The sequence below is a fragment of the Propithecus coquereli genome, unplaced genomic scaffold (assembly GCF_000956105.1).
Source record: "Propithecus coquereli isolate 6110/MARCELLA unplaced genomic scaffold, Pcoq_1.0 Scaffold228, whole genome shotgun sequence".
Taxonomy (NCBI): domain Eukaryota; kingdom Metazoa; phylum Chordata; class Mammalia; order Primates; family Indriidae; genus Propithecus; species Propithecus coquereli.
The window spans coordinates 3,390,462-3,414,021 of NW_012147819.1; the positions used below are offsets into that span (position 1 = coordinate 3,390,462).

The 23,560-nt window shown below is 36.4% G+C and overlaps 1 protein-coding gene across 2 annotated transcripts in view; it reads left to right on the top strand.

Moving 5' to 3' along the window:
• The window catches only part of GUCY1A3 (guanylate cyclase 1, soluble, alpha 3), a 68,502-nt gene that overhangs the window by 41,946 nt on the left and 2,996 nt on the right, over positions 1-23,560 (top strand). For both annotated transcript variants that reach the window (XM_012645229.1, XM_012645230.1), the window contains 6 exons: positions 3,989-4,050; positions 7,646-7,704; positions 8,930-9,639; positions 11,459-11,944; positions 15,395-15,538; positions 21,967-22,121. In XM_012645229.1, coding sequence (XP_012500683.1) covers positions 3,989-4,050; positions 7,646-7,704; positions 8,930-9,639; positions 11,459-11,944; positions 15,395-15,538; positions 21,967-22,121 — 1,616 coding nt within the window. The remainder of the gene's footprint in view (positions 1-3,988; positions 4,051-7,645; positions 7,705-8,929; positions 9,640-11,458; positions 11,945-15,394; positions 15,539-21,966; positions 22,122-23,560) is intronic.

The following is a 23,560-nucleotide window of genomic DNA, read 5'->3' on the forward strand; positions in this document are numbered from 1 at the left end:
GCAAGAATTAAAATTTATTTTCCTTAGCAAGTTTAAAATGTGAGATGTCATCATTTCAGACTAGTGGAATATTAGAGCTTACAAAGGTCTTCTTAATATCTAATGCAAAATTTTCATTTCTATTTGATGACATCAAGGCACATAAAGTTAGATCATTTGCTTAAAGTAAAAATGATAACTGGAGAAATGAGAAACTCTCTGCATTTTATTCATAATCCATGGTTCATTCTACTATAATATTGTTTGAACTTTTTTCATGGCTATTGCTCCCCAATAATCCTATAAGCTCTTCATGCATAGTGTCTATAAGCAGCTTGTAATAGAGTATTAGCCACAGTTGTAGCAAATTAGAACCCACTTACTGAATTGAATCAATTGAATTGGATATGCTTATGTAAATGATATTACTCCAAATCAAAGAGCTAGTGAGAATAAGAGGATCCAAAGAGAATCACGAGGTCTCTACATGTGTCCCAAAGTATTGGATTGTAAGAAGAAAAAAACAGAAAGAGTATTGAAATTTATCCTTATGAATTAAAATATCCTTTGTCTAGGAAAACATTAAAAACTATAGAAAAGTTAAAAACCTTTGCCAAGCATGGTGTCTACTCAGGAGGCTGAGGCAGGCGGATCACTTGAGCCCAGGGACCAAGGTTACAATGTGCTATGATTATGTCACCTCACTCCAACCTAAGCAACAGAGTGAGACCCTGTCTCTAAAAAACAAAACAAGAAAACAACAATGAATATAGTAACTTATCCATAACCCATACCAATGAAATTTCATCCATCAGAATTCATAGTGTTCACACCAATGTTAGAGCAAATAGCAGTTATTCCCAAAGTATTTATATGTGGTATATTCATGACAAAAAGTACTTGTTTTAACAATTTAATACATACCTATTTTTTTTAAAGCCAAAAGATAATTGTTCGGTCAAGAGAAACAAACTTGAGAGCAATAAAAAATGTTTACTTTGGGGGACAGGTGCTCCCTCTGTGAGTCAGAGATTCTATGATCCACAACACTTCAGGATCCAAGAATTGTGGATATAAGAGGACCTGTTCTTCCAAAATTCACAATGGAGGCTTTCCCAAATATACATACAGGACTTTTAGTGCTGGACAACTAAAAGACCTATGGAACACTGCTACAAAATATTTATATGTATTTAATTGTAAGGAAAAAATTTGGAAGGAAATATTGAATTTAGTTCTAAAATACCATACTAAGCTAAAAATGTACATACAGAATTGTTGGGATATGGAGCAGTCCAGCAGTGTTTGATTTTATGTCATGAGGCCCTGAGGTTGGCTATGTGTGACAGGTGTCACTTAAAGTTGAGTCCTTTTTATGGGTTTATTGTGGACTCTTGTCATCTCAAAGTCTGGGCTCAGGATATATCACAGGAAGTACAGCACCAAGGTAGGAAACTCTATGCACCAATAGCCATTACTGATAAATGTTTTGCCTGGATAGCTTGTGGGTTTGGTCCCTTGTGGGTTTTGTTTTGAACTTACAACAGTTTTCCAACAAGCAAAGATACAAGATGAGATTCCCACAAATGTCTATTAACCTATAATATCACTAAAGTATGCTACTAATGCTTTGCTAAAATTTCAGCACTTTTTTTCTTTAGGCAAATAAGTTCTGGTTCAAAATAGAAAATCAGGAATACATTTGCTCCACCAACCCCAGCAATGGGAAGGGGACTATTTCTCCTCCCCTCTTACAATGACAGCATATATGTTAGGAAGAAAGGACCAGAAAAAGATGTTCCTGGTGACAGTGGGAAGGAAATGAAAGACTAAGAAGGATCTTGACTGAAGAGGATAAAAGACTGTACCTGATGGTTAATCAGAAAGGTAAAGAGGAAGAGAATGATATCTTCAGCAGCACTGGAGAGGAAGAAGGAAACAATCTTCAGTGGCAGAACTGGTTGGATTTTCTTTCTTCATGATCCATCAAAAGTTATTGGTCAGAGCAGCAATTCATATATAAAGAAATGTAATTCAAATTATTTTACATCGGAAACAACATAAACTTGTTTGTAAACAAGCTAAGAGAGCGACACCTCTATACTTGGCTCTATCACTTCACTGATACGTTTTTATAGATTCAGCCTTCAAGACTTTGAATAGCCGACAGGGTAATTTCACTCATTCATTAATTCAATAAATATGTATTGAACATCTCCTATGGGCAGATTGTGTAATGACATTCCTTGCCCTTTTGGAGCTCCTATTCTAGTGGAGGAAACAGATAATGAAACATTTTAAAGTTGGGTAGCAAATGCTGTGAAGGAAAACTGAGAACTCACATGCAAAGCCAGCAACTCTCAATTTATCCATGACCTCTTTTCCCACATGAATATTTTTTGCAAGAATTAGTAACTCACAGCCACCCAAGATTGCATGGATTTGTATCCACACAAATGCTCCGGTGCTAGGAATGTCAGAGTAACTTTCTACTGTACCAAGTACACGGCTCTTGAGAAATTTAAACTTTTCAAGCACCCAGGTTGATCTATTTCGTTTACAGTCTTGCCAATTTAATATTACCTTCCTCTTTCCTTGATGTGAAAGGCTACTAAGAAACATGGCCATATTTTCCTTCCTGAACATGTTCCATGCCAGCCAGACTTCCTGCCCTTTGCCTTTACATATAGCCTACCAGGACCTGCTGAGAATTTGCCCTCTGAGTATGTGTCCTGCCAGCCTTCCTCTCATCCTATGGCAGATGTAGCCTTCCTCTCTATCCCTGAAGGGTTAAAAAAAAATTGTTCTACCTTGTTAATTTAAATTTTCTTTTATTTCTTTTCAACAATTGCATTTTCTTTCAATTAATTTTAAATTTCCTTTCCAAGCCGTATAGATGCTTTTAAAGCCAAAGCCTTTTTCGTAATTCATTTCATTAAAACAGAATCTTGCTCTATTTTGTTTAACTTCACTGCCTCACTTGACTGGTGGAAACTTTACAGGAGATATAAATAGTTCTTAAGGAAAAAGGAATTTCTCAAACTGGAATGTAGCCAAAAAATTCTTCATTTTCCTCTGGGTAAGCTACAGAAAGAACCAACTGTTACATATATCCACATAGATATGTATGATTTTTATACGGGATGCTAAGAAATTTATAGCACTGCTTATCAAGTGCTCTGCTTCCCACTTATCAACTAATTAGAAACAAACAGTTGTAAAGAGAGAATTGTAATCAAAAAGTATTATTTAAGTATGGAGACTTACAAATACCTTGTAAAATAGGAAAACTAATGAAATACTCAGAAATCAATAAAAGAGAGTAAAACTATAACTATATTATTAGTTCAAAAGAAATGAAATCAGTACAAGTTAAGCTAAACCCAAGACTCATTTCAAATAAAAAATCAACTGACTTTGGTGGGATATTAGATTTAAGTGATTAAGAAAAAAGATGAGATGGAGATAACTCCAGAATTTTCTAGACTGAAAGATATGAAACATAAATATGAATGTGTAGTTAAGGGCAGAGGGTCACTGGGATGGTTGGGTATGGAGTTTGTGAAAGGAACAGGAATTTGCTTGGCTTGAGTCATACTCAGATTGCAATATTGGCAGCTCGTCCAAGATTTCCCGACCCAGAGAAAGTGATGCCCACAAATTCCCATATTATAGAAGCCTGACATTACCAAATTGGAGTCTTCTGTTTGGATTCAGACTTAGCTTGACTGTCTTAGTTTTGTGACTGTCAGTGAGACCACCAGCAAAGGCAAAGCCCGTGGCCAAAACACACATCCAAACTCAAATGAGTCTAAGCTCGTTTCTTCTCAGGTTTGAAAAACCCATAGAAAATCAGTCCTTGTTTGCAAAGTGTCAATTAACAACGCACATCATTCAAGTAATAATGTTTCTATTTCTTCAAAAGAAACAGGATGAATTTATCAAATGCATATTTTCAAATAAATCATTATTTAAGAGAATGCTGAAAACATTTCTTTTCAATTTTCAGTTTGAACGGCTGAACCTCGCACTTCAGAGAACATTGGCAAAGCACAAAATAAAAGAAAGCAGGTAAGTCAAACCTTTTCAGTTGTCTGAACCTTTTGTTACAATTACTGCCATTGCTACTAACAGCCAACACTTTTAGAATGTATGAACCTTCACTGAGTCATTATGGTATGCCAGAAACCTTTTATCTGCTACAAATTTAAAAGTAAGTACATTTATTTTTCACATTTTACAGATGACTAGGGTTTAGGATTTTATAGCTGTTTAGGAAAAGACAGAGCTGGGGTTGAAGCCTTTGTTTTTCAGAGCCCATGATTTAAACCATATTACTATACGCTGCCATTTTTAACAAGCTCTCATAAGGCCTGTTCTTTCATACTAAAGGATAATTTCTAAAATGTTTAACAAAAGATATGGCATGGACACCAAACAATCAGAACAGATTCCTTGCTTGAAGGATGTGGCTAAAGGTTCCAGCAGGGTCCCAGCGGACACCCCATCGCTAGTACATACATTTCAACAACATGTTAAAACTTCAGCAGCTACATCAGGAGGAGGTAGAAGGATCAAGGCGGAAAGAGAATGGGATTCAGGGGCCTTGGGGCAGCAGCTATCTATTAATCCTTAGGGAAATATTTCGGTATTTTCCTAACCAGTTTTAGTTGCACTGTTGAATATCAGAATACTCTTTTTCTTGTATTCTTAGAAATTTTCTTTAAAAAGGTTTCTGAAGAGGTTTAATATAAAGTCCTAATTTTTTAAAAAATCTGATTTGTATAATTTTTCAAATATAATGTAGCACATTTACTGCTGGTAGACGATTTAATAGGCCCTGTTTGTGAATCCCTGAAATCTCAAGGATTATTTAATTTGTAAATAACAATAAATACTTGAGTTCAAATTTGCAGAACTGAGCATTGAAGTTTTGCAAACCAGTACCGTTTTCGGGACTGTTTTATAAATTCATTCATCTGTCTCGTACTTGAGAGTTGATAGTCTGCCCTGTGGATTATCTGTGCTTCGTTTTCCTTGCTGACTAACTGCTCCCAGGCTGCAGGCAGCAGGGCCAAGCCAAGAAGGGGTCACTGGCGGGCGCAGAACGAGAGAGTGTGAATCTGTGTGTCTGACAGAGGCTCTGTGTGCGGGAGCAGCATGAAAGCATTCCAGAACGCCTCTGACCTTAATCCTCAGTCAAGCTGATAAGGTAGCCCCAAGTCATTCTAGCTGTGCTACTGTGTCTGTCTGCCGAAGTCCTTGGCAGACAGTTTACTCAAAATTTATTCTCAGGGCTTTGTGTTCTGAAATGTTCCTACAGCTTCATGCAGATTTTCAGTTAGGATGTGTTCCCAACAGTGTATCACTTTTTTAAAAAATCTCAAAAGTTAGGCAAACAATAATCATTTCATTTGGAAATTTTGAAAAATCTTTTACCGCTTCCCTAATTTCTTAAAGAAAAAAAAGCTGATGATGCTAGTGATAAGTATTCAGTCGTTGAAGTAACATTTTTCATCATAAGACTACCCGCTGATATGCTAAATGGCTCCACTGTGCTTTGCTTTTCTTAGTTCCTGAGCATCCTCTTTGATTCTGTGCTTTTCCTTCACTTTCTTGTTCCCCAGTCAGCTGCTGTCTCTAGGGCTCTCAATTTGCCAACTGCTGAGCACATTTTAACCCTTTTGTGCTACTTATTATCTTCTGTGACTTGAAAAACAAAAAAACCAATATATCAAACAATAAACTGTCCTTGATTGAATGACTAGAGCCTCCCCCCACCTTTTTTTTTTGTTTGTTTTAGTGAATGAGTTTTAGTACAGTCATTTTATCTCTCTGAATTGGTTGAATAGAGAGTTTTTGCTTAGTTTCTTTTTTGATCATATCATCATGCATGTGAACTGATGGCTTTTGTGATGTGTGTGTATGTGTGTGTGTGTGGTGCACACATGCATTTGCTAGTGTGTGTGTCATGCTTATGCCTGCTGGTATTTTTTGAAGGTGAGGGTGACCGACGTAGTTTGAATTGCAGTGTGCACTATTTGGACTAGCTAAACTTTGCTCGCATCTCATGAAGTGGGTGTTGGGAAATGGCAGCATGGGCCTGAGTTCTCTGAGCAGATTTGCCACTATTCTTTAGAAAAAAAAAAATTGAAGTTGCTTAAATAAACTAAAGAAGCAAATCTAAAGATTGGTTAATAGAGAGAAATATATAACAAGGTATTTGGAGATCTCTAGATCCCAAATGGACATATCATATAGGGATCCTCAACCAACTTAAATAAGAAACTATTTCTACCTAGCATTTTAAATATTTTGAAGCATATATACATTTGTATAGGCATAGTTAAGTAGTTTTGAGCAATATACTTTATGTGATAAAGTGGTAAACTGAGCGATTTTTCTTCTTGAAAATATTTCTTTCTGAAACTTTTCAACATGCACCATGTTTTACTGAAATATGTTTAAAATTTTAGTTGTGTGCCTGTTCATAAACTTGGCTGGGCTAATGGCAATTTGAACCACAAATAGAACCTTAGGTGACTTTTAATATGTTCGAGTAATTTGGCAAATTTAGTCGTTATCAAAACAATCATCAAAAAACAATTAGGCACATATGAATCAAAAAGTTGTCCAATTGAAATTACGGAAAACTTCTATCAATCAAAATATATGCCATTATCCACTTCTATGCTACAGAAACAAATGAAGTAATTGAATAGATTTCTTTTATTAATTTTTCATACAATAACAACCTTTTATACAAAGGTTTAATATAATGATGTCTGAGATATAAATATCAAGAATCTTAAATGCAAAAACAAGAAATAATATGTATTTGCGTTATAAAAAATAGTATTACTTAAAAGTGAAATCCACCTGTATGTAGATTTTTTTTTTTGGTTAAGTTATCAGAAAACCCCTGAGCTGATTAATTACCATCCTTTCCTTGGCCATGGCACACTCCTGGCTGCTAGACAGTGCAGACTCTCTTTAGCACAGGTGCTCCTCAACCTACATGAGTTACGTCCTGATAAAGCCATCATGAATTGAAAATGTCCTAAGTCGAGAATACATTAAATGCACTTAATCTACTGAATATTGTAGCTCAGCCTAGCCTAACTTAAATGTGCTCAAGATCACTTAAACATTAGCCTACAGCTGGGCAAAACCATCTTGCAGTACAATGCATTGTAGAATATTGGTTGCTTACTCTTGTGATCATGTGGCTGCCTGGGAACTTTGGTTTCATGCTGCTGTCTAGTATCACAAGAGAGTATCATACCACATGCTGCTACTAGGGAGGAAGATCAAAAAACAAAACTGAAAGTACAATTTCTACTGAATGCATATTGCTTTCACAGCAACTTAAAGTCAAAAAATTGTAAGTCAGGATCATCTATGTTAGCCTATGGAAAGTTTATTTAAAAGGCAAATATGCTTTATAAAGAATGGTGAAACACTCTATATCCTCTATGTCGTGTATTGGGGTTTCCAACATTGTTTTGGATTGTGCATATCATCGCTCCCTTCCTGTAAACTTCATAGTCAAGATTTGCCTCTACAGAAAAGGTAAATTATTTTCTGTCATTATTTCTGTATATTATAATATGAAGTTTTAGCATTCATTTATCAGTTTGTAATTTAAGATATTGAATATTTCTAGGAAATCTTTGGAAAGAGAAGACTTTGAAAAAATAATTGCAGACCAAGCAATTGCAGCAGGTAATAGAATTAAGTATATGAAATTAAGAAGTATATCCTATAACTATATAACTAATATTCTCCAAAAATATTCTTTTGTATTTATTGGTGACTCCCAGTATGAAGTGTTCAATATTATATACTGTGTTAATGTAAAGAGTAACTCTTTTTCATACTATGTTTTTGTTTGGCCTAAAACATTTTCTCTTTTTATGTTTGCTTGGTGGTAAATCTCTAAGGCTGTATGAGAAGCTGACTCACAGATATTCACAGGCTTTGATTTTGAACCTAACTGTTCCTCATTTATGCGTAAAAAATTGTACTCAACAAACTAAAATAAAAATAAAAGAGTGTTTTTAAAGGTTGGAAGCGATTTATAGGAAAAAGGGTTAACAATGTTCTCACATTAGTAAGTTTGGGGGAAAATTAGATGAGTCATTTTGTCTTCCTGTCCTTTCCAAAGTTTGAGTGCATGGACCAAGAGGTTCCATCTTTCTAAAAGTACAAAACGTTAAAAATTATAATAATGATGAAAATAACTAATGTCCATTGAGCCCTTGCTAGGAGCTGAGTGCTATTCTGAACATAATCCCCACATATCACAACAGTGCTGTGAAGGGGGCACTATTGTTTCTCCTACATTACACATGAGAAAAATATGGTGCACAGAATATAAAAACTAAAGGAGGTTATGGAAGGAGAAGCTATAGAAAGTAAATAATATATTCTAAGCAAATATTCAGGTCATGCTAAACAACAAAAATGCTATTTTACTCAGAAAAAAAATACTTTAAAGTCATCTCTAGACAAAATTGAGCTTCACAATCAGGGATTTTAAAGTAATTCCAATATCTGGATGCTCTCTGAGGGGAGAGTCCCTTCATGAAGATGTATTGCTTTTGTTGTTAATAAAAAGATGGGAGGACTTTTTCTGAACTGGACTTAATCCTGGCATTCTAATTGTTCTGTTAAGTTTAAGGGAGATAAAAAATTTTATATTATACTTAATTGGTCATTCTTTTTAAATTAACTGATTGGGGATTTTTATTCAGAGTTATAAGAATTTTAGAAGCTAATCTATGTAGATAATTTGAATATAAGCGTTTAATTTTGGTTAAGACTCTTATTACCAGATATAAAGGGAACTAAGTCAGCCAATGACACAGCGTTGAAAATAGGAGTAACAGCACAGTTCTACCACGGTGGCATATTCGATATGGCAGAAAACGTATTTGTATGCTTTCAGGAGTTCCAGTGGAGATCATCAAAGAATCTCTGGGTGAAGAGCTTTTTAACATATGTTACGAGGAAGATGAGCACATCCTCGGCGTGGTTGGAGGCACCCTTAAAGATTTTTTAAATAGCTTCGGCACCCTTCTGAAACAGAGCAGCCATTGCCAAGAAGCGGGACAGAGGGGCAGGCTTGAGGACGCCTCCATTCTGTGCCTGGATAAAGATCAGGACTTCCTAAATGTTTATTATTTCTTCCCTAAGAGAACCACCTCCCTGATTCTTCCCGGCGTCATTAAGGCAGCTGCTCGAGTATTGTACGAAACCGAAGTAAAAGTGTCGTTAATGCCGCCCTGCTTCCACAATGACTGCGGCGAGTTTGTTAATCAGCCCTATCTGTTATACTCGGTTCACGTGAAAAGCACCAAACCATCCCTGTCCCCCAGCAAGCCCCAGTCCTCCCTGGTGATCCCTGCGTCTCTCTTCTGTAAGACGTTTCCATTCCATTTCATGTTCGACAAAGACATGGCGATTTTGCAATTTGGCAATGGCATTAGAAGACTGATGAACAGAAGAGACTTTCAAGGAAAGCCTAATTTTGAAGAATACTTTGAAATTCTGACTCCGAAAATCAACCAGACGTTTAGCGGGATCATGACCATGCTGAATATGCAATTTGTTGTGCGCGTGAGGAGATGGGACAACTCTGCGAAGAAATCTTCAAGGGTAAGGAAAACATGCTATTCTCTTGAATATGAAATCAATTATTTCATATTTAAGGACTAGAAACAAAAGGTAAAAACATACGCATCACTCGAAATGCTTTGATAAAATATTTATGTCTAAAACAACTTTAAAGTAATTTTAAGGCTAGAATTAAAAAAAAATTCTTTCTGCATTCATTTACTTGCTTACTTGATTCATTACTTCACAGATATTTATTGAATGCAGTGTGCCTTTTAAAATCCTTATTATTTTATAACTAAATCAAATAATTCTTTATATAAAATATGCTTTCAATTTTTATCAAATAGCTTAGTTCAAATAATAAGAGATACTGTTTTACAATTAACAAAAACTGCTCATTTTTATGCTAGGCAACTAAATGGATTTTTAATCAATATTTAATAAGCATAGAAAAATAATTTGATTGTTACAGAATGTGGGGGTGCAAACATATTCTGTTATCCCATGGTAGAGAACTTTGATAATCATTTAGTCTCAGGAAAGAAAGTTTGCTAACTCATAGTTGGTAGTACAAGCAAAGCTAAGAGAGAGAGGCTTTAGTCACCATAACCCCAAGCAGAAGCATGGTTTGTTTCCCCAAGTGCAAAACAGTTTTATTATTATTTTTCTATCATAAAAATCATATATCTGAATGTTAAAAAAATGAGTAATACTTAAAGATGTCCATTGCAGCAAAAAATTAAAAACATTAGTTATATACACTTTGGTTAAAACAAAAAAATACTATTTCACAACTTTTTTTTATCACTGAACAATGTGTTTTGGGCATCTTTCTACATCATTGGATATAAGTTTAGTTCACTATTTCTGAGGCTGAGTGATAGTCTAATGTATGGTTGTGCTCTGCTTCATTTAACTAGTTCCTTACTGAAGGCCTTTTGGGTTGCTTTTGACTTTTTGCTACAGTGAACACACAGGTACATATTTGTCCACCTGCGGACAAGTAAATCTTGTGATCCCGGGCGATCACTTGAAGCCCCACTTCTCTCAAGGAGCCCTGGGTACAATCCTTTCTGTTGGCTGGTTTGTTCTTTTGTTTGTGTCCTGCAGGACAGGGTTGGTTAGGTTCTTAAGGCAAAGTAGAAATAAGGAGATAGCCTTTCTTACAAGATTCAGATACCTCATGCAGAAGTCTAGAAAAATAATAACTTCCAAAAAATAGCTTGGGGGGCTACTCATGATAGAAGAACAAAATATTAAAACAAAAATCTTACCTTTGGGGTCTTTTTAACTTTTGTACTTGCCAGATGGAACAAGTAGCTCATGGGAGAAGAAGGGAAGAAAAAAGAGGCATGCTAAAACAGGAGAGATTTTTTTAAAAAAAGAAGAATGAAGAAAAAAAAGAAAAACAAAGAAGAAAATAAAAGGGAGGGAAGGAGAGAGCAAGGGAGAGAGGAAGGAAAGAAAAAAAGAAGGAAGGATACAATTTCATGAGTACCACATTATTCAAAAAATATGGCTCCAGATTAACCAAATGAGAATATGAGAAGAATGTAGTAGCAAAAGTATCAGCATGCTACTTAGTGAGAAAGCCTTGAAGCAAGAATTTTTTGCATTGTTCATTGTAAATCATGATTTCTGTGTAGAGTATACTGCAGTAAGTTCTTCGAATGTCTACATGCATTTTAGAATTCATTGCAAATGGAACTTTAAGGAAACATGTTCTTTTATAGTAGGTTGAAAATATTAGGTTTTAAACACAAAGCGATTATCACTGTATCTACTTCCTCTCCTTTTAAGTGTCAGAAAGATGTTCAAAACTTGAATACACCACAATTGGCTCTCCTTTGCTTCACAGGTCATGGACCTCAAAGGCCAAATGATCTACATTGTCGAATCCAGTGCTATCTTGTTTCTGGGCTCACCCTGTGTAGACAGATTAGAAGATTTTACAGGACGAGGGCTCTACCTGTCAGACATCCCAATTCACAATGCACTGAGGGACGTGGTCTTGATAGGGGAACAAGCCCGAGCTCAAGATGGTCTGAAGAAGAGGCTGGGGAAGCTGAAGGCCACCCTGGAGCAAGCCCACCAAGCCCTGGAGGAGGAGAAGAAAAAGACAGTAGATCTTCTCTGCTCTATATTTCCCTGCGAGGTTGCTCAGCAGCTGTGGCAAGGGCAAGTTGTGCAAGCCAAGAAGTTCAGTAATGTCACCATGCTCTTCTCGGACATTGTCGGGTTCACTGCCATCTGCTCCCAGTGCTCACCGCTGCAGGTCATCACCATGCTCAATGCACTCTACACGCGCTTTGACCAGCAGTGTGGAGAGCTGGATGTCTACAAGGTAGGGGTGGGGCAGGGCAATGACCATTTGACCTGCCAAAGTCACTGGGGTGGCAGTGGGAGGTGTGGAGGCAGGGAAGTACTGTGCCTTGGTCCTGAATTATAATGCAAGTGAAAGGCCTTCTCTGCAGGGTCGTGCAAGCCACATCCTGGGAGCAGGCATTGTAAATTAATTATGTGAGTGTTCTCCAGCCAAAAATAGCTCTGAAGCTGCTAGAAAACAGAGATAATTATTCCATGAAAGGACTGCCACATTGTCGTCTCAAAAAATGAGCAGAGAAAGAAGAGCAGATAGGACCTGCCACTTCACTGTGGAAACCCAGTTGAATTATTGAGCATGAGATAATGCAAGCTATGACTTATACAGGGAAATCTTAAAATCTTGTTTTCTATCTTACTTGCTTTGAAAACTAAGCAATTTAACCTTTCTCATCATTTCTAAAACAGAGAAAATAATATCCACTGACAGAGTTTATACACACATTATGTCCTGAAATCTTCATGAACAGGATTGTTGTAAAGATTATGGTAGATAGTATATGTTATTCATTAAGCATCCGGGGTGGATTGGGAGCCTAGAATCAGTGAGGCATCATTTTAGGCTGTAGGGATACAGCAGCGACTTATACTTAATAAGTTATTTTTTTTAATGTAAAAATTAGTTAGAGAGCTAGTGAAGAGATTTCAGGTTCTACCTTCTTTAGAATTGAAATAGTTTTTACTGATTTAAATTATTTTCCCTTGTTTTAGATATTGGCACTAAGAATAAAGCATGTTCCTCGTTTATATGGCTTGAATCATCTTCTTAATTTGCTACATAATAATCTAACATTCCAGAGCTTAACCCAACATGAAATAAATAAATTATTGAAGAGGAAACAAATACTATTCATGGGAATACATAAGCCCTGCCTGTTTTGTTCTGGATGCTAGAAGTAAAACCTTCCTTTTTGAAATTTCTAACAGGAAATTCCAGACAGAGCTATGATTCTCTTGGGGAAAAAAAGAGGTCTATGTATAATTACAGATAAAATAATTGGCTTCAGTTAGGTTAAGTTTGATGGCCTCTTGTGGAATCCACTCCATTTATTTGTAGATATTTTCTAACTTGAGAATGTCTCCTTTTAGGATTGTGAGAAGGAAGTCTTTTTCTCCTTTGCAAACTGCTGTTATTGCTAACAGAAGTAGCGCTCTTCTACATTTGGTTATTTCTATCAAGGGTATAGAGTTTAGTTTCCAAATACCCTATCAAGTATTTTGAAGCTATGCTCCTTACTTTCCAAATATCCTATCAAGTATTTTGAAGCTATGCTCCTTACTTTCCAAATATCCTATCAAGTATTTTGAAGCTATGCTTCTTACTGTAAGGACAGCAGTTGATTAATCCAACTATAGTTGGAGTTAGGTAACAAATCACCTTACCTCCCAGTCCTCATTCTCACCTTCTCATTTCTTCACTTCTCATTTTGCATGAAAACATGTGGCGATAGCTGATTACAAATAAGGAAGGGTCTTAAGCATGGAATAAACTTCAGATATGCAAAATGCATAATTATAGGCAGACCTATGAGTGCGATGGCTTCCAAGGAAGAGTCAACCTTATTTATTCCAGGACGTGATCGTACCATGGCTTTATTTAATTTTATTTTCTTTCTGTCTTTCAATCTTTTAACCATTTCTCTGTTTATTTTCTGTGTTCATTTACCCATTGCGTTAGCAAATATTTACTGGTTATCCAGCATTTGCCAGCATGGGTGGGCATTGGAGACAGGTAGAGGGTGCAGTTGCTATGAGGAGAGTTCACACGTGGGGGGAGAGAGAAAGGAGGGTGGAAAGGACAAATGCCAGATTTCCATATGACACGATGGATGGATGCCTGCTTCTGCCCAAGTATGTATTATATAAGATTCTCCAAGAGCAGACAGAAGAAGCCCCTGACACCAAGGAGGGGTGGAGGCAGATCTTCTAGTTAGTGTATTTACTGAGAACCCGTGATAGCCATCATGATGAGTGCTTCTTATGTACTCATTGCTGAGGAAAAGCTTATGGGAGGGGGGGCGTTTCTGTCTGGTTCATTCATTACTGAGCACTGGCAACATAAGAGTTAATAAAATAGATGAACTCAGAGACCTTACATCCTATTGAGAGAAAGAAAGACAATAAACAAATGAGTAAACTTATAATATTGCAGTTGGTGTAATATTCTAGAGGGAAAATAAAGCAGGTTCAGGGGAAGAGGTACAGAAGATAAAGGGTGATGGGCCTTCCTAATAAGGTGAGGTTTTAGCAGGGACTGAAGGTAATGAGGGACAAGCCACATGGTTATTTGGAGAGAGGTTGTTCCAGGCAAAAGAATAGCAAACGGGAGCATGTTTGGGAAGTTTGAGGGATAATAGCCGGCCAGTGCTATTGGAACGTATCGAGCGAGATGGAAGATGAGAAGATAACTTCAGAGATTAGCAGAAAGATGGGTCAAGAACTTGGGAGCCATTATAAGGGTGTCAACATTTACTCTGAGTGTATGATGAGGAATTTGTGAAGGTTTGCTCCTCTTTTCTTTTTTTCCTTTTTCATCCTCATCCTTTTGCAAATGGAGACTTTGGGTAAGAAGAATAATATGCTCTTATGAGTTACAATAAATATTTAGAGGAGAAGAAAAATGCAGCTATTAGAATTAGGGGCATTAGTTGTAGATTTAAATTAACTATTTACTTTCTGTAGCCAGTATCACAGATAAAAATTTTCTGTAACAATAAAAATAATGATGATGATAATAATAATATTACTACTTGAGGTTTAGAGAATAGCTTGATTTCCAATAGCCTTACATATACTGTTGTTTTTATCTCCTAGTTCAACATCTTGGTTTCTATACTTTGTAATTAATATTCATGTAGACATTTGATAATTGCTGTAAGAACCCCAAGAGTCCTTTAGAAAAGCCACATCCCTTTTGCTCTTATGACTGTTAATATCTTGGTTTTACACTGCACATTTTTACTACATTCATATGACATTTATTGAATAGTGATTTCATGCAAAACACTGTTTTATGAGGAGGATATAAAACGAGTAAATGATCCCAATATCTTTAGACAATTTCTTTTAATTCCAAAATATATCATTTATCTCTACAAAAACTATTTTACATGGTGGGGTGGGAAAAAGAGGTTATATGATATGATTAGCCAGTGACACTTCTGAGAGTAGAAGCCACCTTCTAGAGTGTCCACAGGACTGTGCTACCTCTCAGTGCAGTGCCCGATGTAAGGCGTCTAAGTCTTGTGAATTTCCTGAAAGGGAAAGCCTTTTCCGAGGGTATCTGATTGACCCTGATTCTCCATAGGGCCTGGGCACTGAGATTTCTGCTATATGATTCTTAATTTCTGCTGTATGCTGTAGGCTGTGATTCTTCCTTTTTGTTATAATGTGGAAACTATATTATGTCTAGGTGGAGACCATTGGCGATGCATACTGTGTAGCTGGGGGATTACACAAAGAGAGTGATACCCATGCTGTTCAGATAGCACTGATGGCCCTGAAGATGATGGAACTCTCTGATGAAGTCATGTCTCCCCATGGGGAACCTATCAAGGTAAGGCAGAAGAAGTATTGTCCAAGAGATGTCATGGGAACAAATACATACTAGCTGATTATCAAAAGAATGGTGTATCAGTTGGGCTTTAGTTGCAGAGAGCAAAATCTTCTCTAACTTGTTTAGGCAGGAATAAATTTCCTGTGGGGTATTAAATGGCTTCCAGATTCATTGAGAGGACAGAAGAAGCCATCTTTCAAAAAATGCCTCCTAAAACCACACTTCAGATCCACTGCTTTTTCCTGATCTGGAAGCTGATTCCAGAGCTATACCACCACAGTCACAATCAGGAAACTACTGTGTTTAGAAAGCTGCTACTTCTACTACTGGCTACAGAAAAAAACTGCACCTACTGTAATTTGAATCAACAAGATGGCAATTCTGCATCATGACCATCACAAGACGAGTGACTGGGACATGGACTCTCTGCTAAGTGTGCCATAGAAAACACAAAGCCTTCCACAATTGTGCTTGAGCCTGGAAGCAAAAGATGTGCAGTCATAGCAAAAATCGTATCTTCCAAATCTCATGCAAGTGCATCTGATTCACCAAACCTGAATGCATTTAGAAGCTGCAAGTTTTCCAACACCTGCAGGAGAGGACATTACACTCTAATGGGTATTGATTGTTACTCCACCGATATTTTCCACTGTACATAACATTCCAAAATTTCCAGATGAGCAGATCCCAGAATAATGTCTTCTTGCAGTTGAGAAAATAAAGTTAACATGCTAGGCACTGGTTTAATGGATGGAACATAAGCAGATTACCTTTATTTGTCCCACTTGTAGTGAATCTGCCACCTAATTTTTATAGAACACTCCTCAATTGATGACCTTCTGAAATAGGCCTTTGAAGTAATGTAGAATCTTACCTTGTATGCTATAAAATATACACATAAGAAAGAAAAAAAAAACATTTTGTAAATAAACTATGGTATTTAGAGGTTTAGCCTTGGCTCTGTTTAACCATAATAGAAACCATATGTCTAAGCCTTCATAAGTATTTTTTAACTCTGTTGTCAAACCATTTATATGTTGTTGTGTAGCATATGTTCCTAAATTTAGTGGTGTAAAGCCGCAAACCTTTTATTATGCATGGGTTCTGTGTATCAAAAATTTGCATAAAGCATAGAAGGGATGCCTTGTCGTTGCTCCACAATATCTGGGATCTCAGTGGTTGTGGATGTGGGTGAATGTGTGGATATGTTTGGATTGCCGTACTTGGAGTTGGAGGATCCATTGCAAGATGGCTGCCTCACTTACATGCGTGGTTCTTTGGTGGAGATGGCTGAAAGGTTGGGCTCAGCTGGGATTGTCAGCCCAAGTGGTGTGCCAATATGGCAGTCTCAGAGTAGTCACATTTCTTACAGGGTGGCTTGTGTCCTGCTAAGAAAGATTGGTGGAAGCTGCATGCCTTTTATAACCTAATGCTGGGAGACAAATGGTGACACTTCCACTATATTCTATTGGTCAGAGCAATCGTAAGGCTGTCCAGAGGAGAGGGGGCATAGACTTTATGTCTCTTTTTTTTTTTTTTTTGAGACAGAGTCTCACTCGGTTGCCTGGGCTAGAGTGCCGTGGCATCAGTCTAGCTCACAGCAACCTCAAACTCCTGGGCTTAAGCAATCCTTCTGCCTCAGCCTCCCTAGTAGCTGAGACTACAGGCATGCACCACCAAGTCTGGCTAATTTTTCTATATATTTTTAGTTGTCCAGCTAATTTCTTTCTATTTTTAGTAGAGATGGGATCTCACTCTTGCTCAGGCTGGTCTCAGACCCCTAACCTCGAGCGATCCACCCGCCTCGGCCTCCCAGAGTGCTAGGATTACAGGCGTGAGCCACCGTGCCCGGCCGACTCTATGTCTCAATAAGAGGAATGTGAAATAATTTGCAGCTGATTTTTAAAAGTACCAAAATGTCTGACTTTTTGAGACTTAATTTCAATAATTATGTTTTTAGAATGGAATTATGTATTTTTTTTTCTAATTTTTGTGAGAGAATTCATAACATCAAAGTAAATATTAAAACTATCCAGCCTATTAATATAAGTTAATGATTAACATAAGACCAGTGATTTCTACATAAATTGATTTTGTAATTACGATGTATATGCTTGGGTGAGGGAATTAATGGCACAATTTTTGTTATTTATAGAAATGTATTTTTAGATTTTGCAATTGGAAAAATAATTCATAGTTACCTGAGTAATAATAGGTTAGCTTTAATAACCTGTAAAGTGTGACATTAATCATACCTTTTTATATGTATAACCTACAGTCCTGGGAAATATCTGATGGCCTTAAGAGCTACCTGTGAAACATCGCAGTGGCAAAATGGAGAGTATTTTTAGTAAACGGGGAAGCATTAACATGTATCAGAAGGGGACATATTATGACTTAAACATTGTCTCATTTATTCCATATAACAACATTATGAAGAGGAATTCACAGCTCCTGGAGGGACAAGAGCAGTCAAGTCTCATGCGTCAGAATGTGGAATCATGTCCATCTGGCTTCAAAGCCTGGGCTTTTTATCCTTCTTGTCCTGCTACCTCATGGGATGAAATCTAAGTGAAACAATAGAAAATATTCTCTTTTTTTCTTTGCAATCTCTATCCTTTTCTCCATCATGTCACATGTGCAAATCATTCATCTACTCACTTATTCCCATTGATTTCCTCACTGACATCCATTCAGTCGGGCTTGGAAACCCGCAGGTAGATTGGTGACAGAGACCAGAGGGCTGAATGAGACAGTGAAAATAAGTGGTGAGCGAACATGGAAACAAACTTCTGGTGTCTGTCACCTCCTTTCCTATTCCTGGAAGCCTATGATAAGAAATGGGCTATGCCAAAAGTAGTCTCCAAATAGAAGATGCCTTCAGCAGGCTCCTGTCCAAACTTTTTCTGAGAGCCAGAATTCTGTCTTTGCCTTTCATTATTGCACATGGAAGTCTGTTACCAGTGAAAAGAGATGTGTTCAGGGCATGACGTGTATCTTAACTTTGGATCATTTTCTTGCTCATGAATCTTGAAAGCTTTCTGATAAAACTTTGGTCCTGAGAGTGACATTCAGAGCTGGAGAAGGGTATGTAGGGAGAGCTGCACAGAAGGAATCAGAGGATCATCTGCTTTATCTGCATTGTTTGGACTTTTAGGAGGAGAAAGTATTTACATATTAATTACGAAATAAAAAAGATTAAAAATGCTATGGTATATTTCTCATATAAAAAGCTGAAATAACTAAGTACATAGAGAGAAACTGTTTAACCAGAAGAGCCCTCAAAGAGGGCAAAAACTTTTCAATCTAAAAGTGGTAAAGTTGTAGCTAATATTTGTGGACAGAAGATAGTCTTTACTCACCTTTCTAAAAATTTTTAAAAATTTTTTTATTTCAAAATATTAAGGGGGTACAAATGTTTCTGTTACATGGATGCCTTGTATAAGGCTTAAGTCAGGGCTTTCAGTGTGCCTATCACAAGAATAGTGCTCATTGTACCCAATAGATAAGTTTTTACCTCTTACCCCTCACTTCTCCTGCCCTCCTCGCTTCTTGGTTTCCAATGTTCTTTGCATCTCTTTGTGCCCATGTGTGCCCACTGTTTAGCTCCCAATTATTAGAGAGTACATGTGCTGTTTATTTTTCCGTTCCTAAGATACTCCACTTAGGATAATGGTCTGCAGTTCCATCCAAGTTACTGCAAAAGACATTATTTCATTCCTTTTTATGAATGTGTAGTACTCCATGGTGTGTGTACGTGTGTATGTATGTGTGTGTGTGTGTGTGTGTGTGTGTGTGTATATATATCACATTTTCTTTATCCAATCATGAATTGATGGGCACTTAGTTGATTCCACATCTTCGCAATTGTGAATTGTGCTGTGATAAACATTCAAGTGTAGGTGTCTTTTTTATAAAATGACTTCTTTTCCTTTGGGTAGATACCCAGCAGTGGGATTGCTGGATTGAATGGTAAGTCTACCTATATTTCTCTGAGGAATCTCCATACTATTTTCCATAGAGGCTGTACTAACTTGCGCTCTCGCCAATAGTGTATAAGCATTTCTGTCTCTCTGCATTCACATCAACATTTTTTAACTATGTTATAATCCCACTGTTTTTGACTTTTTATTAAAAAAAGTCATTCTGGCCATTCTGACAGGGGTGAGGTGGCATTTCATTGTGGTTTTAATTTGCATTTCCTTGATGATTAGTGAAAATGTCCATACTGCCTAAAGCAATTTACAGATTCAACACAATCCCCATGAAAATACCAATGTCCTATCTCACAGGTCTAGAAAAAGTAATTCTGTGCCTCATTTGGATCCAAAAAAGAGCTCAAATAGCCAAAGCAACCTTAAGCAGAAAGAACAAATCTGGAGGCATCACATTACCAGACTTCAAATTATACTACAAGGCTATAGTAACCAAAACAGCATAGTACCGGTATAAAAGTAGAGACATAGACCAATGGAACAGAATAGAGAACAGAGAAATAAAATCATCTACCTACAACCAACTAATCTTTGACAAAGCAGACAACAGCATACACTGGGGGAAGGAAGCCCTATTCAATAAATGATACTAGGAAAACTGGATAGCCACATGCAGAAGAAAGAAACAGGACCTCTACCTCTCACCATATACAAAAATTAATTCAAGCTGGCTAAAAGACATAAATATAAGAAATTAAAACATTAAAATTCTAGAAGAAAACATAGGGAAATTTTTTCTACACCTTGGCCTAGGCAAAGAATTTATGACTAAGACCACAAATACAGCAACAAAAAAAATAAATAAATGAGACTTAATAAAATTAAGAAGCTTCCACACAGCAAAGGAAGTAATCAACAGACTTAATAGACAACCTATAGAAAGGGAGAAAATATTTGCAAACTATACATCTGATAAAGGTCTAATATCCAGAATCTACAAAGAACTCAAACAAATCAGCAAGAAAAAAACAAACAACCCCATTAAAAAGTGGGCAGAAGAAATGAATAGAAGTTTTTCAAAAGAAAGTAGAAAAATGACCAATAAATATTTGAAAAAATGCTCAACTTCTTTTTTTGAATATATATTGTATAATTGTTATGCGTGTAAAATCACATCCTAAAGAAGAAAAAGCAAGATATAATATACATCTAAATTTTACTGCTTAAGGTAAAACTCTGATGAAGAAAGGACTTTAAAAATAATCCAACCCTGAATTTTATAGCTGAAAAAATAATCAGAGGGAAGAAAAGATACTTATAGAAAGTCCGACTGCTAGTTACTAGCCAAGTTTCGTTTACAGTGCAAATCTCCCAATCCATAATCTAGTGTTTTAGTTCAAAAATTTTGTAGGATTCATGGTATGACATCTTAAAGGCAAGCAATTCTGGAAATTTTCTAGCAGATATCTGAAATTAGCTATAAAACTAGGTAGAACTGGAGTCTTCTGATTTCTAAATTATATCTAAGTTACTGAGTACTTGGCCTTTGTTCAAAATGTATATATCTAATAAAATTTTTCAAATGGTCAACTAAACATAGAACTTGAAAATAATGAATATGATATCTGGTTGTCAGTTAAAATATCCCCACTTTATCTTGCTTCATAGTAGCAGTAATTTAAGAATTCGTGCACCCTTTAATCATGTAATCAAATCTTCTAGAAGATCCCATTTTAAAGTATTCTGTCTTAATGGCTCTCCAAATCATCGATAACTTTCAGGATCCCTAAACTTTTGCCCCAGCATATCCCAGACTGCCTCTTATAGGTAGGCGCGGTACAACTCTGGTTTTCCATGGGTCCACATTTTTAGCTTAGTGTATGTAGTCACTGAAATCTAGACCTAAGCAACTCCTGCTTTCTCCTTTCTCTGTTATTTTCTACTTAAATATTACAATTTCCTTTACCCAGTTGTTAGTCATTTGAATAGTGGGATAATGTTTGGCAAAAAGTTATTTTAAGGCAAAATGTCTAAAACACACATTTTATATCCTTAGAGCTAACTTCATCTGCCCTTCTCCATCAGTGTTCTGGGAAACGACTCCTGAAGTCCAGAAATTATGTCAATCTCACTTGATGGACAGAGAAGTTTCACATAAACAGCTCATGGACTCTCTGTTGTGTTGCTGTGGTGACCGTGATAGGTGTGCATGGAAATTTGTTTCAGACACTAAAGACAGGCACAATAAAGATAGTCCGTGTAATTAACCTAACCACATAAATGGAGGAGAGTTCTGAGGTGTGACTGCTGATTCTGCACTAGTAATTTTTAATTGCACATGTGGAGTAGGAGGAAGCTGGCTGGAGGTTTTGAGGAAACGGGTGGAGTGGTGAGGACAAATGGTAAAATAATTTAGACAGCATTCAAACAACACTGACAAGTGGGAAGTGTTTCACCAGTCACTGGGAACATGGTGTTATTTTTTGCTTTCAGATGCGAATTGGACTGCATTCTGGATCAGTTTTTGCTGGAGTTGTTGGAGTTAAAATGCCACGTTACTGTCTTTTCGGAAACAATGTCACTCTGGCTAACAAGTTTGAGTCCTGCAGTGTACCGCGGAAAATCAATGTCAGTCCGACAACCTACAGGTATTAATTGCATTGAACACCTGCAATCTATTGTTTTTATGTATACACAATTGCCATTTTCCCCATTCGTTTGATTCATTCTCCATCACTTTTTTTCTTACTTAGATAATCTTAAAGGAAGAAGCAAAGTAATAACTTTTTATCATCCCCACCTTAAGTCTTTCTGCAAACTACTTATTAGCCTCATGAGAACGACTCTCCTGAGGTATTTGTAGCCCAGCTGTAATCTTTGGCAGATATCACATATTCCTCCACCGTTCTTCTTTTAAATGGGGATATTAATGCTCTCAGTACATTGATAGGTATTCTGACATCAGCTGGTGTACTGCAGGGCAATTCTGGCACTGACCACCCAGAGTTAGCACAGTCATAACCACAAGTTATAGGGCGTGGTACCCTACAGGACTGCCCTTAATTTAGACTCCAACCACACTTCACGGATCCCTCCACCATCAGCATGTCTGACCAACTGGCTACAAATCTGGGGGTTCCCACGACCCCTTCTAGTTAGATAATTAGCTAAAATGACTCACAGTACTCAGGAAAGCACTATAATTACTATTAAGGTTTAATTATAAAGGGTACAAATCAGGACCAACCAAATAAAGAGAAAGATAAGGTGTGTATCTCTACCTTAAAACAAAACCTCTACATATGAAAAGCATATTTTTCTGTTTCTTTTTTATTTTGATTGTTTTTGAGCAGTATATAACTGAACTTTTTCAAAAATCTTCTGTTCCATATCTTAAAGTCTGGTGGTATTGACTGTTTGGAGATATTGATACTAACTACTCATTTTATTCCCCAAATATAATTCGGAAACTTGGGTATTTTAACAGAGGATCATGATGTGTTAAAGTACATTGCTAGCACAGGCCAAGGCTTATGACTTAAATCTTAGATTCACTGTTTTGGCAATGTTACTAGAAATGCACATATAGATTTTTACATCATAGATAGTGGGTTTTTTAAACAAAATATTTTTTGGATTACAAGAGTAACATGTCCATTTTAGAAAATTTACAAAATCAGAAATTTATAAAATAATCAAAATTATTCATAACCTCACTATCCAGAGATAATAACTATTAACATTTTTGTGTTTTTCATTTTTTCTTAGTTATATGTTTATATGCACATATGTGAATGATATCGAAAATTTAATTCAATTTATATTGAACTTCAGCACATTTGCTAAAATCATTTCTACTTTTTATAGACATATATGATATAGCTTTTTCCGTTTAATATTGATTTGAATAGTAATTTTTTTTATTTTCACATATTAGATATTTATGTCTTGACTAAAGGGCAACCAGTGGTTAATATGTTTTATTTAGGCAGGAAATAAATATTTAATATGAAATACTTTAAGAACATTTTAAGATCCTTTCCTTTAGAGGTACTTCATTTTTTTCTATATGATAGGAAAACTTAAA